The sequence below is a fragment of the Mugil cephalus genome, chromosome 12 (genome assembly GCF_022458985.1).
Source record: "Mugil cephalus isolate CIBA_MC_2020 chromosome 12, CIBA_Mcephalus_1.1, whole genome shotgun sequence".
Taxonomy (NCBI): Eukaryota; Metazoa; Chordata; class Actinopteri; order Mugiliformes; family Mugilidae; genus Mugil; species Mugil cephalus.
Window position 1 is genome coordinate 25,792,394 of NC_061781.1, and position 14,142 is coordinate 25,806,535.

General features: G+C 41.7%; 1 protein-coding gene across 1 annotated transcript in view; it reads left to right on the plus strand.

Annotated features, from left to right (window-relative positions):
* The window catches only part of col5a2a (collagen, type V, alpha 2a), a 36,206-nt gene that overhangs the window by 7,805 nt on the left and 14,259 nt on the right, over window positions 1-14,142 (plus strand). Inside the window, exons 2-17 of the mRNA XM_047601408.1 lie at window positions 8,860-9,081; window positions 9,381-9,400; window positions 9,546-9,578; window positions 9,667-9,699; window positions 9,908-9,961; window positions 10,582-10,674; window positions 10,857-10,928; window positions 12,459-12,503; window positions 12,616-12,669; window positions 12,828-12,881; window positions 13,039-13,092; window positions 13,187-13,240; window positions 13,435-13,488; window positions 13,629-13,673; window positions 13,863-13,916; window positions 14,083-14,127. Coding sequence (XP_047457364.1) covers window positions 8,860-9,081; window positions 9,381-9,400; window positions 9,546-9,578; window positions 9,667-9,699; window positions 9,908-9,961; window positions 10,582-10,674; window positions 10,857-10,928; window positions 12,459-12,503; window positions 12,616-12,669; window positions 12,828-12,881; window positions 13,039-13,092; window positions 13,187-13,240; window positions 13,435-13,488; window positions 13,629-13,673; window positions 13,863-13,916; window positions 14,083-14,127 — 986 coding nt within the window. The remainder of the gene's footprint in view (window positions 1-8,859; window positions 9,082-9,380; window positions 9,401-9,545; window positions 9,579-9,666; window positions 9,700-9,907; window positions 9,962-10,581; window positions 10,675-10,856; window positions 10,929-12,458; window positions 12,504-12,615; window positions 12,670-12,827; window positions 12,882-13,038; window positions 13,093-13,186; window positions 13,241-13,434; window positions 13,489-13,628; window positions 13,674-13,862; window positions 13,917-14,082; window positions 14,128-14,142) is intronic.

Genomic DNA, 14,142 nt, shown 5'->3' on the forward strand with positions numbered 1-14,142 from the left:
GGGAAGGGGCCCCGGCTCTGACCCCGCCTCTCTCTACGGCCCCTTATCTTCTCAGTTTTAACCAAAGCTACGGAGCCACTGCACCGTCTGTCTCTGCAGAAATAAGACGTCTACTGAATCTATCGAGAGCCTCGTGTGGTTTGGAGAGTTGCACAAAGGAGAAGCTGCTCTGCCTCTGCGCTCTTAGTCGAGTTATAATAAATGACTCTGGGAAGCAGCAGGGGAGCTCTGAATGTAGTTCACCTGGAAATAAGTCAGAGGATAATGGAAGACGTTCAAAGAAAGCATACTTTAAAAATGTTTTGTAGGATCTTTTTGGCTTAAACTGTTGCTTCGACATGATGTTCGATACAGATTCAGCCTCCACTTCCCGAAAAAACTTTCCATAACACTGGAGTAGAGGTTGATTTTACTTTAGGACTGTGATCTAAAAAAAAATCCTTGCATCAAAGAAATGCGTCTTATATTTTGTTCAGAGACAAGAACTTTGTGCTTATTTTAATAACTTTGTACTTTTAAGTACTTTTTCTTAATACAAGATGATTTGATTGAATATGAGACTATTTTGCTTCTTTCCAGTGAAGCTGTTTTGCAGTGTAGAGGTTTAATCTCTGGCTGAACTAGACTTTATGAGTCTGTATTTGACATCATGAATTCCTCTTTATCTTCTTTAAGAGGAGTTGGTTCCATAGTGGCACTGATTGCATTTAATGTTGTTACTATCAGGCTTGGGACGTACCTACGTTTGGGATTATTAGATATTCTAGGTAAAAAACTAAAAAAAAAAAAAACTTGTCTAAGTCTGAAAGTCTAATGTAAACATGCTGTAAATGAATTCAGGACGGTGTGAGCTCACTCCACGCTGTCCAGGTCTAGATGTAAATGTTTACGGGAGAAGATCCTTCGCCTGATGGCTTGTACACATCATGTGTTGAACTCTGGCCGCGGCCGAGACGAGCAGCTGCAATATTTCTCAGAACTGTTAGAATAACAAAATGGAGACAAGGACAAAAAGAGCAAGGGGGACTTAAACGTAGGCCCCAAAAGAAAAAGAGGGCAGCAAGAAATAAAAACGGAGGAAAAAGGATGTAAAGATACAGCGTGGTTCGTCAGGGAGAAGGAGGAGGATGAGGAGGAGAAGGAGGCCGGGATGTGAGCAAACACACAAAAGGAGCCTCCGGCAGCCATTTGGTTTGAGGAGAGGATGCAGCGTCCTTAAAGTGTTGTGACGCTGAGGTCAGACAAAAAGCAGAGGCAGTAAATCTCTCTCACCTTCTGAGTCGCTCCTCGTACACAAACTCACGACTCCTCATAAAACAAGTCGAGGTTCTTCTCCACCTGAAGGATGATGATGGTGGAGCGCGTGTGTTCATTCAGCTTTAACAAGCGAGCGAGTAAACGCTCAAAATGAAAACACTTCCTCACACTTCAGATTGTGAAGTGTTGTGCACTCTGAGCAGGATGCAGACATTTTTGTGCCATAGTCTGTGTTTGAAAATGCAAACAGATGTGTTCAGATGTGAAAACACATATTTTAAAGCTTCAAAGTGTCGGTTAACCCAGGAATCCTGCTTCTCATGCAGCCGTACACGTTATTTCAGATTTGCTTTTTATTTTAGAGGCTTCTGCCATCGTCCCCTTCACGGATTCTTTATTTTTACAGTTTTATCTATCGGTGATTTAACAATATACAGCGTTTTGTATCAGTCTGTATTTAATTGTGAGCAAAAAATTAAAATGAAGTAATAAAATGCTCGTGTCCATTCACTGCTGTTATACGTATTCTATAATGTGAGTTTTTTTTTAAGATAAACACTCAGCATTTAGAAGAGAGCGGAGTTCCTCTTACAGCATTTTATATATATTTATTATTATTATTTTCACATTGATCTGAAAATGTCTCGATACCAAAGGTTGAATGCGTGGACTTTTTTCCTCTGACCTTTGAACTTTGAGTGCAACACTCTCAAACTTTTATTAATAACTTCATCCGGAAGGATTCATCCTTTTCTAACAGTCATCATCCTAAAAGAACAAACCCTCCTTGGAATCGCTGGGGAGTCGATTACTACTTTAGAGCAGTGAGAATGGACTTATTACAGGGCATAATGAGATTTTATTTAATTTTGATTTAAACACAGCTGCCTTACGTTACCACTAAGTAGCGTTGGCCCGTATAGTTTCCATCCATCAAGAAAGAAGAAGCTAAATCTGCCAGAACAAGAATCTCTCGGTTTAATTAAAACCCTTTAATCAGAAGTTTATTACACAGTCATTTAGATCTTTGACAGTTTTCAACCAATTTCCTCTTTGTTCTAAGTGTTTCCACGTGGAACAAAGCTACTGAGAGTATGGGAGACATGTATCGAGAGGGTAAGGCCCAATAATGCTCAACCTGTAACACTAGCCTTCATTATGTTTCTCTGCGTTTTAATCTGGCAGCCACACAGTTTTCTGCTGGAAACAACTTTCCTCCGAGTTCCTCTGAGCCCGAATCCACAGTTTATTCTTTCACATCTGGCTGAGTGCTTAGTTGATGTAAAACACCAGGGCGCTCTGACCCCTTGTATAAGTTAACAGTCTACTCGGGTAAACTGGAATGTTTGACGTCACCTCTTTTTCCGCTAAAAAACCAGGAGCCATCCAAAAGTTTTTTTTTTTCTTCATATTAACATATTTTAAATCATTAATGAAGCAACAAACGTGCTTCATTTTAGGATGAACATGAACATCCGTCTTGACTGATTCAGTATTTAACCCTGATACTGTGTTCAGGCCAGATTTGATGATATGCTCAACAACAGACATTTTAACACAACAAAAGTCTGAAAGAGATATTTGTTCTGTTAAGAATCAAATATTAACCTGCCAAGAAAATATAGATCATAGAAAAAGTTTTAGGTTGATCTGTGGATGGAATTTGGCTCAATTTACTGTTGTTTTTTTTTTAAGATAAAAATGAGAATTGTTTTCAAATCTAAAAGGTTTATTGGGCCAAAAAATAACATTTGATACAGTGTTTACATGGATATAAATGCATAGCAAGTCAGATATGAGGTGAAAACCAATGCTAGATGATAAACATGGCCTGGATTTGTACCAAAAGATGTGGGCATCTTTTTAACACATTATTTTAAGGGTTAATGTACGTCTGTGCATATGTATATGTGTATATTTCACACAGAGCACAGGTAGGACGGGTGGTGTGCACATTGCTCACGTTTGGGTTTTCACTGTGTCAGTGTGTTTTATTTATCGTGATCAATGTGCAACTGGAGTCGTCCTGAGAGGATATGAAAACCACATGTTTGACTGCGAACCAGGAGCTAGTGAAAGGTTTAAATCAAACATCTACGCTGGGAAACTTATAGTTGCTTTAACGCCTTTGTCTGTTGGATTGTTTTATGTAGTTAAAAACATTTCATCATGTTGTTTGTGCTTAAACTTTAAATTCACAAGGTTGCGGCCGGTAGACGCCAAGTTGGATGGATTTGTTAGAACGCATCAGAAGAGCAGAGTTTACTGCAGTTGTCCAAGATTTAAGAAATGGAATCTAGAGATGAGCTGTAGCATCACTGGATGAAGCATCAGACTGTAAATGATGCATTAACCCACTGTGCAATTAGATATGTGGTGAAGAAAAGACAGACCAGAAGCAGTAGCAGCACCATGGTGGTGCATTCGAGGGCCCCAGAGATTATCGATGCCCCCGCCACCACAGGCCATGACGTGTCCAAAAAACTATCCCTTTCAGTTATTTTCCTTTAATATTCAGAGTGTAACAAGTGAATTTGTTACATTTGATTTCGCTTTCTAAACGTAACGTTGAGCTGTTACAGTGACATTTCCAGTGGCATCCTCACGGTTTCAGGTTGTCATCTCTCAGCTTTACCCCTTTCTATCTTCTATTATCGTCTTTAAATAAAAAACATTTCTGATCAGAAGGATAAATCCAGTAACAGTTCCATTTCCGATGGAAGTGATAGGAGGTGACAAGCTGACGTCCAGAGCTCGTCATTACATGTTGGGCATGAGTCACATGACATGATAACTGTTTGACTTTTACGTGTCCACCAATCATATGTCTGTTTCAACTATTCCTGAGTTATATGCACCCAAAAAGCTGCTGTCAGTGACTCCACAGACAGAGAGTTGTCGTTTTAAGCCCTATTCATACGTGACTATTTAATCTGGGGACATATTTCTAATAATCACAGAGGTCGTCTCTGATCTTAATCCCGAATCGTCCGTGTCCATGATTTGTAAAGTATAAATTACACTGTAAAACAGAGGTAATACTAATTGATAATACTAATCCAGTGTGAATCAACATCTCTGTGATTTAGAGTTGATGCATTTTTTTCTGCCTCTTGTCACTTGAATTATGAAGGATGTGCTGTAATTCAAAGTTTGGACAAATGTTAGGGAGCAAAGTTGAGATGTTGCTGAACTATTCACCCATTTAGACCAAGGATGAAACCATTAAACCAACCATTAATGTGTTCATCTGTAAAGGTGGAGCTGATTTAAATACTGGCAGGTTGTTGGTGGACAAATAGTATCAAAAATATGTTTTTATCGTCCATTATAATTTGCAAAGTAATTAAAACTATCTCTGATACATCGGGTGAGATGGAAAGTAGCAGAGCCACAACAACATAAATTTGAGTAAAACACCAAGTTTGTTCATCCTGTGTGAATGCACCACATGAAACTCGAACATGGGTAATATTTGAATCACAGGTAAAACCAATCCCGTGTGAGTCGGGTTTCTGGTACTTTGAATGCACCATGAGGCAAATCATGTTCTGCTTTGAGTCCGTATGTGGACGACATCTGCTCTACGGTACAAAGTACATACATTTTCCACCTGATTCTTTTTAGATGCTTGTGATGCCTGACCAGATAAAAATATCCTGTTTTGAACTTTCACCCTGACCTCAATAAAAGTCTCGACTGAGGAGAGAGTCCAGGTCTTCAGTAGCATTTTCATCAGCTTTTAATTCTCTAACCATAGATAATTATTCTCTGTCTGCTGTCTGTTGCTTCATAATGAGTAAATGCAATTTTCCAAAGCCACAAAGACACAGGACCGGTTTGATCAGAACGGTGAAGTTATTGCTGTTGTACAACTTCACGGCCGCATATACTGTATATTACATGTGGCCACATATATCACTGTCATACGATCCAAGTTTGGTTTTGTACCAGTTCTCCTCTAAGAAAAAAAAAGAGATAGGATGAGATGGAAAAGAATCGAGTCTGAGTCAACAGAAAACAGGCGGCCCACGAGATAAAGAGGAGGAGGAGGGATGTGTAATTTAGGAGGACCACAACCCTCCCAGGACTTTACATGGGAAGGGAAGAGCTCATGACTGTGGTTGCCTCTTTAGAAGAGGGGGAAGACCCACTGGAGACAGGGGCCCGCTGATGGAAAAGCCTCGACATGTAATCACCAAGCTACTTATTCATTTTAACTTTCCTGGCCTGACCCTCCCACCCCTCCCTCCAGATCCAGAGCTTTGTTTGTGGGGAGCCAAGGTGAGGAGCATGTTGAAACTAGAGCGTTCTTTCAGGTTTCATGCCCCGTCAACATCATCCAGCAGATCTCCCATGAATATTAAACAGACAGGACGCTTTCACCGACCTGTTAAAGACGACTTGTTTTTGAGTTGAGACAAGTCCAGGTTTGGAGGAGCAGCTGTTTTTGTGGACAGCTTTATCAGAGGACCAGACACAGGTTGAGCAAAAGGTCTTTTACAGAGGGAAGATTTAAGTTTGCCCACAACACCGAGGGTTTTAGAGCAGGAAGACGGAGCTGCTGCAGAGTCCCCCCCCGACAGCTATAACTCATCTGCATCTGGACTGGGAGTCGGACTGTACTCCTCTCGGTATTTACTGTGTCAGCTGGGGCAGCTTACTTTGAATGCAATGAAGCAATGAGAGTGGGTACTGGCTTTCTGAAAATGAGATGAGAGTGTGGCCTCGGTTCAGGGCCTGCAGCCATCTTTGTTTTCCTAAAGGAAATGAAAGATCTAGTTTAAAATGACTCATTGTTTCCATAAGGTCATTTTCTAACCCTTCGACTTTTGGCCACTGTAGCTTCTCAGTGTATTATGAGTATTTCCATATTAGCCGAGGAAAATCCATAAACTAAGCCGTCTCACATCTGCCAGCTCCATCACACATGCAGCTTCCTCCTCAGGCGTGATGCATGCTGTGGTAAAAAGATGTTGGAATCTCGGTTATCGGACGTCTGGTGAGTGCAACTGAATGATAGTTGCAGAGCAGACATCACATGAGTCATGTTGAAGAACTTCAGACTCCATGTTTGAAAAAACCATGAGAGGAAACTGTCTGCCCTCTTAGCTGACTAGTGGAAAATCCTGATCAAGGATCAAGGAGGAGGAGGAGGAGGAAGGGAACGTGCCTTTACACCGTTGTCACAGTCAAACCACGCTTTCACCGCGGCGTCTGTGGAAAAGTGCAGAACCTGCAACGAATTAGCTAAGAGGAGGGGAAAAAGTGAACCTCCTCCTCCTTCTCCTCCTCCTCCTCCTCCTCCCCCTCCTCCCCATCAAGGCTTCCAGTTAGGGTTTTTAAGACCACTTTAAAAACCGCACTTCTCTTCCAGTAAAACTTTCCCAATATGCAATGTTTGAAATGTCTCTAAGCCCAACAGGAAAAACAACAAAAAAAGGGGCTGCAGCTCTGAGGACAGACAGACGTCCACAGTGTGACCAAAAAGAAATAGAGAACATTTACTCCCATGTGATTTCAACAACTTTGTTTTAGGTTAAAGAAAAAATAAGAACAAGAAGAAATTCACCCAGTCAGAACGGGTCTTTTTAAATGCTGCGTTTGTTCTTGTGAAGCAATGTTTTTGGAGTGAAATCTGTATTTATTCTAGATGAATGATGAGTCTGATGAGTCCAAGCAAAAAAATTAAATGGACCAAGAAACGCACTTTTGCGTTCCAGCGGGCACTGGTTTTCATTTTTTCTGAAATGCGAGCGCTTAGACAGCGGGATGTCAGTGGCTGTTAAAAGGACGCTTCGCTTTGTCGGGTTTGTGACTGACGGAACACTTTGGGCTCAATCTGCTGGTGTTGATCTTTGAAACACACACAGCTGTTCGGGCAAAGCACGAAGATAAAGAGCTCAGGCTGCTGTTCATCGAGGGGGGAGATAGTTATAGTTGTGGCCTTTTGTGCACAGTGGACGTGACTTTTTAAAATAGAACGTTTGCACAACAGCTCGTAAGAGGCATACTTGAAATAAAACATGCTGGAGTTGTTTTAACATGTGGAAAAGGATTTCCTATGCAGCTGTCTGTGTTACCCAAACCACTGCGATCCGTTCCTTGTACGATTATAAAAAAATGAGATAAAGATTGTCTGATTACGCGGTGCATTTGTACAGCATACAAGCCTCACATTTCATTTGATTAGAGGAATTACCAATGTGATCCTGTTGAGGCAGGTTGAACTGTAATGCATCATTCATATCCTCAGTCTACCTGCACTTCAACGCTGAGATTTGATCCCTCAGAGTCTTAGCTCATCTCATGCAAGATGTTTGGAAAGTGCCGTGTACTGAGGAGTATAAGGGAGCACAACTCCAGTAAAGTCTTATTGCCAGATTGGTCTAGTTGCACATCAGCTTTTGTGTCTTCTTGTGTATTTGTGAGTGGTTCATCCGCCCAGAAATACAAAAGTTAAACTAAGTGTACGTTGGGCTGTGAGAAAAAGTCTGAACTTTTCCACTTTTCTATTAGTTTTAACTTGTGTTCTTTGTCCAAACTAGGCCGTAAACCTGAGCTATGTTAAAACATGTCGACTTGTGAAGCCTCTTCTACCTCACTGTTCCAGATCTTTGACTTTAGCTTGGAGGAGTTTGGAGCCATCAAGGAGGTAGAATGGAGTCAGTCTCTTCTCTGGGTTTTAGTTCTTGGAACATGCACTTCTTCATTAGTTTTTAGGGCTCCTCTCTTCTACTTTCTTCTTCCTGTAGCAGTTTAAACCTGCCTTACCTGCTGTTTGAAGCTCAGAGCTGCCACCTGCTGTTTAACACTGGGAACAGGTAAATGTTTCCCAGTGTTATTGTGACGTGGGCCTTCAAACAATCATTCATTTGACTGTTAATGTTTTCAAATGATGCCCTCAATTGGTGCAACCATGAATGAGCCCACCCTCACCACAGTATGGCACCATCGTTCTAACCAAAGAGGTTAATGGGTCTCCTGGGACAACACATCTGCTGCATAGGTGGCTGCAGGTTTTCCCTCCTGAACATGACTCAAATGTCTGAGACTCTGGAGGAAATGATCTCATGTCTAACTGCTGGAGACTTAACTGCAACAACAGGTCACGTTTTCCAGACCCTTTCCCTTTTTTCTTCTTCTTTTCTCACAGAGTTTTGCAGCATATGATGGAAATCTGCATTTCACATTAGGAACAAACGTTTTTTTTGTTGTTTGTTTTGTTTAGTTGTCCTGTGTTGTTGCATTCTACTTCATGGGCACTTGTGACGATAAAGCTTGATAAAGTTTGTGGCTCTGCCCACTTGGCTTTTGATATTTTGACGACTAGCAGAGGTGATTCTGAGTTTACGTGGATATTTTCTGCAGAATTTCCTTTTCTTAAACTTTCTGAGTTATTCCAGCAACTTTACTTCTTGTTCAGTGTATATAGAGACAACCTGAACCGAGAGGGGGAATGTTCTAAATGTAAAACCTTTTGTCATATTTGTAATTCAGGAATTGCTCGGATGTATCCTAACTGGCAACGGGCTGCTTCTGTCGTTCTTTATGCATTGAAATGACACAAATTAAAGTGTCGCCCGCTTCTTTGTGCTGCAGGAGATGACATGAGCTGCAGTGCAGACGGCCAGGTGTACACCAACAAGGACATCTGGAAGCCAGAGCCGTGCCGGATCTGCGTGTGTGACAACGGGCAGGTCCTCTGTGATGAAATCCAGTGCGATGAGCTGAGTAATTGTGAGAAGATGTTCATCCCAGAGGGCGAGTGCTGCCCCGTGTGCCAGAGCGATACAACCAGCACCGGTGGGGGCGGGACCTATGGTGAGGTTCACAGTTTGACACAATTAAACCTAAAATAATACTCCATATTGTCACCAGTTGGAGTGGATAACAGTAATGATAGTTGCCAGTTATTTAATCTCTTCTTCAGCCAGAGACAATGACACCACATTAATTGAATTTATTAACTAATTTGCCTTTGTTTACCTTGACTATCCTCCATAATGATGATAACAAACGGATGAGTCTGTTGCTTGTACGTCTCAGCTCTGATGCTGATGCACGACGACACATTCAAACCATCAAATAATACATGTGTTTATGTCTGTTCCTCCTCACAGGTGGAAACCGAGTTTACAAGGTAGGTCCCACTTTAATCCTGCTGCTGCTGCATCATGTATTTACTGTTATTATCACCATGTCGAGTCATGAGACAATGTTTAAAGTTACATGAATAAAACTGAACTGAGCTTGATGGTTTGTGTTGTTTCTGTCTCCTTGTTCAGGGTCAGAAGGGAGAACCAGGGGATGTTCCACTTGTGAGTGATTGCATCAAACAAACCTGTGAACAAACTTACAACATTAAGAAACGCTCCCTCTAACTGCTGTTTGCTCATTTCTCTGCAGGTGACCGGTATCAGAGGTCGCCCTGGACCAATGGTGAGCGTCGCATTTTATTTCTTTTTTGCATGTTCATCTACCTCAGTTGACACTAGATGGCATGAGAGGACAGTTACCTCCCGCATACCTTCACCTTAAAAGGACGTCTGCACTGCAGTAAAGTCCGACAGCCGACTGGGTTGCGGTGACATTTTCAGCAGTACACACATGCCAAATGCAACATTGATTTTGTTGTTTGCACCAACAGGGACCTCCCGGCTCACCAGGAGAGAGAGGACCTCGTGGAAATAAAGGAAGGCCTGTACGTCGCCCCTCACAGACATAAAACAAACGTGGAAATGATGCATCTGTGGATTATACTGTAGCAAAATGATGCTGATCATATGAGTGGCATGATTCCTGCAGGGTCCTTTGGGAATTACATTCAAATCTTGATTATTGGGTCGTTAAAACGAGCCCTGATCTGTCAGTCTAAGTGGTGAGAGTAAAGAAAGAAATTAAACAGTTCAAACTACGATTTAGTTTAAGGTTAAGAGACTAATGGTCAAAGCGTAATGTGAACTGTTGATGTACAGTGTGCTTAGCAAGCAGAAACATGGCAGCAGGGTGATGAATGAACGTGCCGCTCTCGCTGGACTTACAGTGAAGTTGGGGGCAGCATTTCTCTGGTGATTTATTAGTTCATAACCCATGGATTTCCTGCTGCACGCACTTGACAGCTCATACTTCAGGAACAAACAAAGTTGGGGTTACAGCCTTGTGTCCGGCTGGAAGGACACTGTGAATTTTAGCTAAATTTATTAACTTTTTTGTGCTTATTTAGAGTTTCCACAAATAAGGACTAAAAACAAGTCAATGTGTGTCAGACTATAAAATGCTTTTGGAACGAGTAAATCAGCGCCCACGTCCTCCTCTTTCCAGGGATTGCGGGGCTCTGCAGGTTATGATGGAGAGCCTGGTGTACCAGGTCAGCCCGGTGAGCCAGGACCTCCAGGACATCCAACGCACCCTGGGGTGAGTTATGCATGAAAACATGCTGCACACAACACACAAACTGTGTGCACAGCGACATGCGTGTACGAGCATGAAACACAAGAGAAACTGTGGTGATTACTATATAATGCAGAGAGTTTCCTTCGTTCCTACTGAGAAACGTGTTGATTAAACACAGTCGCCCTGATGTGTTCCACCTTCAGGGTCTGGGATCCCAGATGTCTCAAGGCTTTGATGGAAAACAAGGACCCCAGGGCATGTTGACCGGCTCCAGGGTAAGAAAGAACCTGAACTATGTTAATCTGTCTGTGTTTCTCTGCGTACGACAGCAAAACAGTTCAAAAGTAAAACTAAATATTTGATTCTCGTTTGGTAAAAGCTCTGATAGTGATAAGTAGACAGTTAACAGCCCAGAGGAACAGCAACGTACGAACTCACACTGGCTTTAATGATACGTCTTTAGTATAAGATTCACTATCCGTCAGTTTATTACATAAAAGACATTTTGACTTGTCACAATACGGAAAACAAAGGTTAATTAATTCAGTTCTATTAAAGACATTGTGTGGTGGTTTGTTGTTGTCTTACTGGGACAAAAGCAGGACGTCCCATATGTAGCCGACATAAATAGACATTTGTCCATGGGATATATCCTGCAAATGCTTTTATTAAAAGTAAAATAATAATAATAATGTTTAGGTTCATTATGATCATGTCTTTATAAACTCCATAGTTATTTATCAGGGAAACAATCACTTATTTAATATAAATTAATGTGTGAGTCAACTGTGGATGTATCACATGTCAACAATATATTTATATATTTATAAATGACTTTCAATTTACTCAATGGTTTATTCAATATTTAGAAGAATCTTTCTGTAAGAATGTGATTGGTTCTAGGCGGCCATGTTGATTTTAGGCCTGAAAACAGACAAAATGTCATCGACTATGATAAACTCAAAAAGTCAAAAAGCCGTCCTTTAATTTTGACTATTATGCAGCGTTGTGTGTAGTTTTGTAGTTCTACAAACATGCAGATGCTCTTACTTCCCCCAAACCAGTTTCTTCCTCTAGTGCTACTTTCATTAGCTTACAGGCGCTACACACAACGCTTGAAGTTTCAGAGTTGCACAGACACAAATTGATCAGGAAAAAGTCTCTTAGTTATTAACTCGTGTCCGTTTCTAGTGAATCCAACAGCAGAACAAACTAGTTGACTGACTGTAATGTCACAAATTGTAATCGTGCATTTTAAGATCAGGATGCAGCACTTTGCAGCATTGGAAGCTGGAGTGGTGCAGTGGTACTGATGTTACTCCTGATAACCAGCAGAAACACAACTAGTGATGAAACAATCTGAGAAAACTGTTCAGCCTGTGCACAGTAACGTTGAGCCTGTAGGTGCCTGATGAATCATGGCTGTAGCTTCTCTGGTAAAGGGCATGGTGCTTAAACAAAGCTTCACACAATGACCCTGTAGTCAAGTCAAGCTTGGGAAAATGAATAACACATCTGCTTGCTGAGATTATTGCGTGTAGACGTACATTAGGTCAAGTGGTGGTTGTGGTGGAGGAGGAGCAGTAATTAAAGAACGTCCTTCTGTGCTTTGACAGATATTTGCAAACAGGTTCATAGAGTTTATTAAAAATGAATTTCCCAAATAAACCCTCCACTGTAGGTGGTTCCATTGTTTTTGTCGTTTTGTTGGTCTAGCCTCAGAGAGCACATTTAATTATTTCTGTCCTTTTCATGCTCTTTTGTTCTGTTCAGTTCTATTCATTTGATTTGGCAACTTGTTTCAGGGAGAGGCCGGAGCGAGAGGACCGCCGGGGCCGAACGGCTCACCAGTAAGTTCTCAGCATTCCCACTGTCCTGTCACGGTCACTGATGTCTGAATGGACTTTTATAAAGTCCTTTGTCCTCCCCGCTAATCATTTCTATGTTTCCCCTCCTTTAAAGGGCCAGTCTGGGCCACAAGGGCCTCCTGGAGATGTTGGTGATCCCGGACACATGGTGTGAACCTTTGAACATTTTCTGTCTATGATCAAATCACACAGACACTCGTTTGATTTAGCATATAATTAAATCCTGTTGGTACAGTTTAAATTGTACCATGATGGTGCTCTGAGATGAGTAGATGCTGCATGTTTACAGTGTGACTGTGTTTTCAGGGTACTCCGGGGCAACGTGGACCTGAGGGACCTCCAGGGAAACCGGGCGAAGACGTAAGTTAGTGCGGCCTCATCAACATCTTTATGCATTATAAAATAACAAGCAGGAAGAACTGTATTTTTTTACTTCAGTGGGGTTTTCTTCTTGTTTGCAGCTGAACCTTTGCAGTAATATAAATGTGTATTGTGTAACTGTCATGACCTCACACAGGGAGAGCAAGGCAAAGCAGGAAATTCTGGAGAAATGGGATTCCCCGGATCAGCAGTAAGCTTCGTTAACTCTATACCAACAATAATACAGACTGTTTTATGAATCTTCAGGAATCATTAATAATGTTCTTCCTTCTCATGTATTTTAGGGGCCTAGAGGATTTCCTGGGACACCAGGGCCTCCTGGCCTGAAGGGTCACAGAGTGAGTAGAAACTGTCTGAAACCTTAATTGTTACAAGATTAGAGAGAAATCCCCCAATAAAAGTGAATTTATTTAATTTTCCTTGGGTTCTGCTACTACTTTTTTTTTCATGCCAGAATACTTTGTCTCATCTCTGCATGCACAGCACAGAAACAGTAGAGTTTGTTAGTGATTCTTGTCTCTCATGCTCACAGGGCCACGGTGGCCTGATCGGCCAAAAAGGTGAAATCGGAGCAGTTGGTTCCAAGGTATTAATGAAGAAAACGCTTCTTATATTTAATCTGTCCGTGGTTTTGATGATGACCTGCCAAGCTTAAGAGCCTGTACGTCATGTTGGAATGCAGTCATGCTCATCAACTAAAAAAGTGTGTTTCTGGTGGATTTCTAGGGAGCTACAGGCCCCCCTGGTCCAATGGGAGGACCTGGGCCCATGGTACGTTAAAATAACTTTCTAATACTCATAAATTATCTGGAGCAGCGGTTTATTATTCATATGGACTCTTATCTTAAATTAGCTAAGGCTGCATGCAGCGTACTGTACACGTCCCTGTGAACTTCCTCACTGTTAATCCATGCATTAAATAGGGGACGGCTGTAATTTATCACGCTCTGTGAATAACAGGGTCCTGCTGGCATGCCGGGGGAGAGAGGACGCTCTGGACCAGGCGGCATAGCAGTAAGGATGACGACACTACGCAACATCTGCTTCCACAATCTGTCTTTCTCTACCACTGTCCAACATGTTTAAAGTGCATCAGTACATAATTGTAAAACCTTCAGGTGTTTGTATATGTTCCTTTATTGTATCATTTGTGAATTCTAATGACTCTTTGGTCCCTTAGGGAAAACGCGGTTCCCCTGGTAACGTTGGGAAACCTGGTCCAATGGTAAGTTGGAATTCA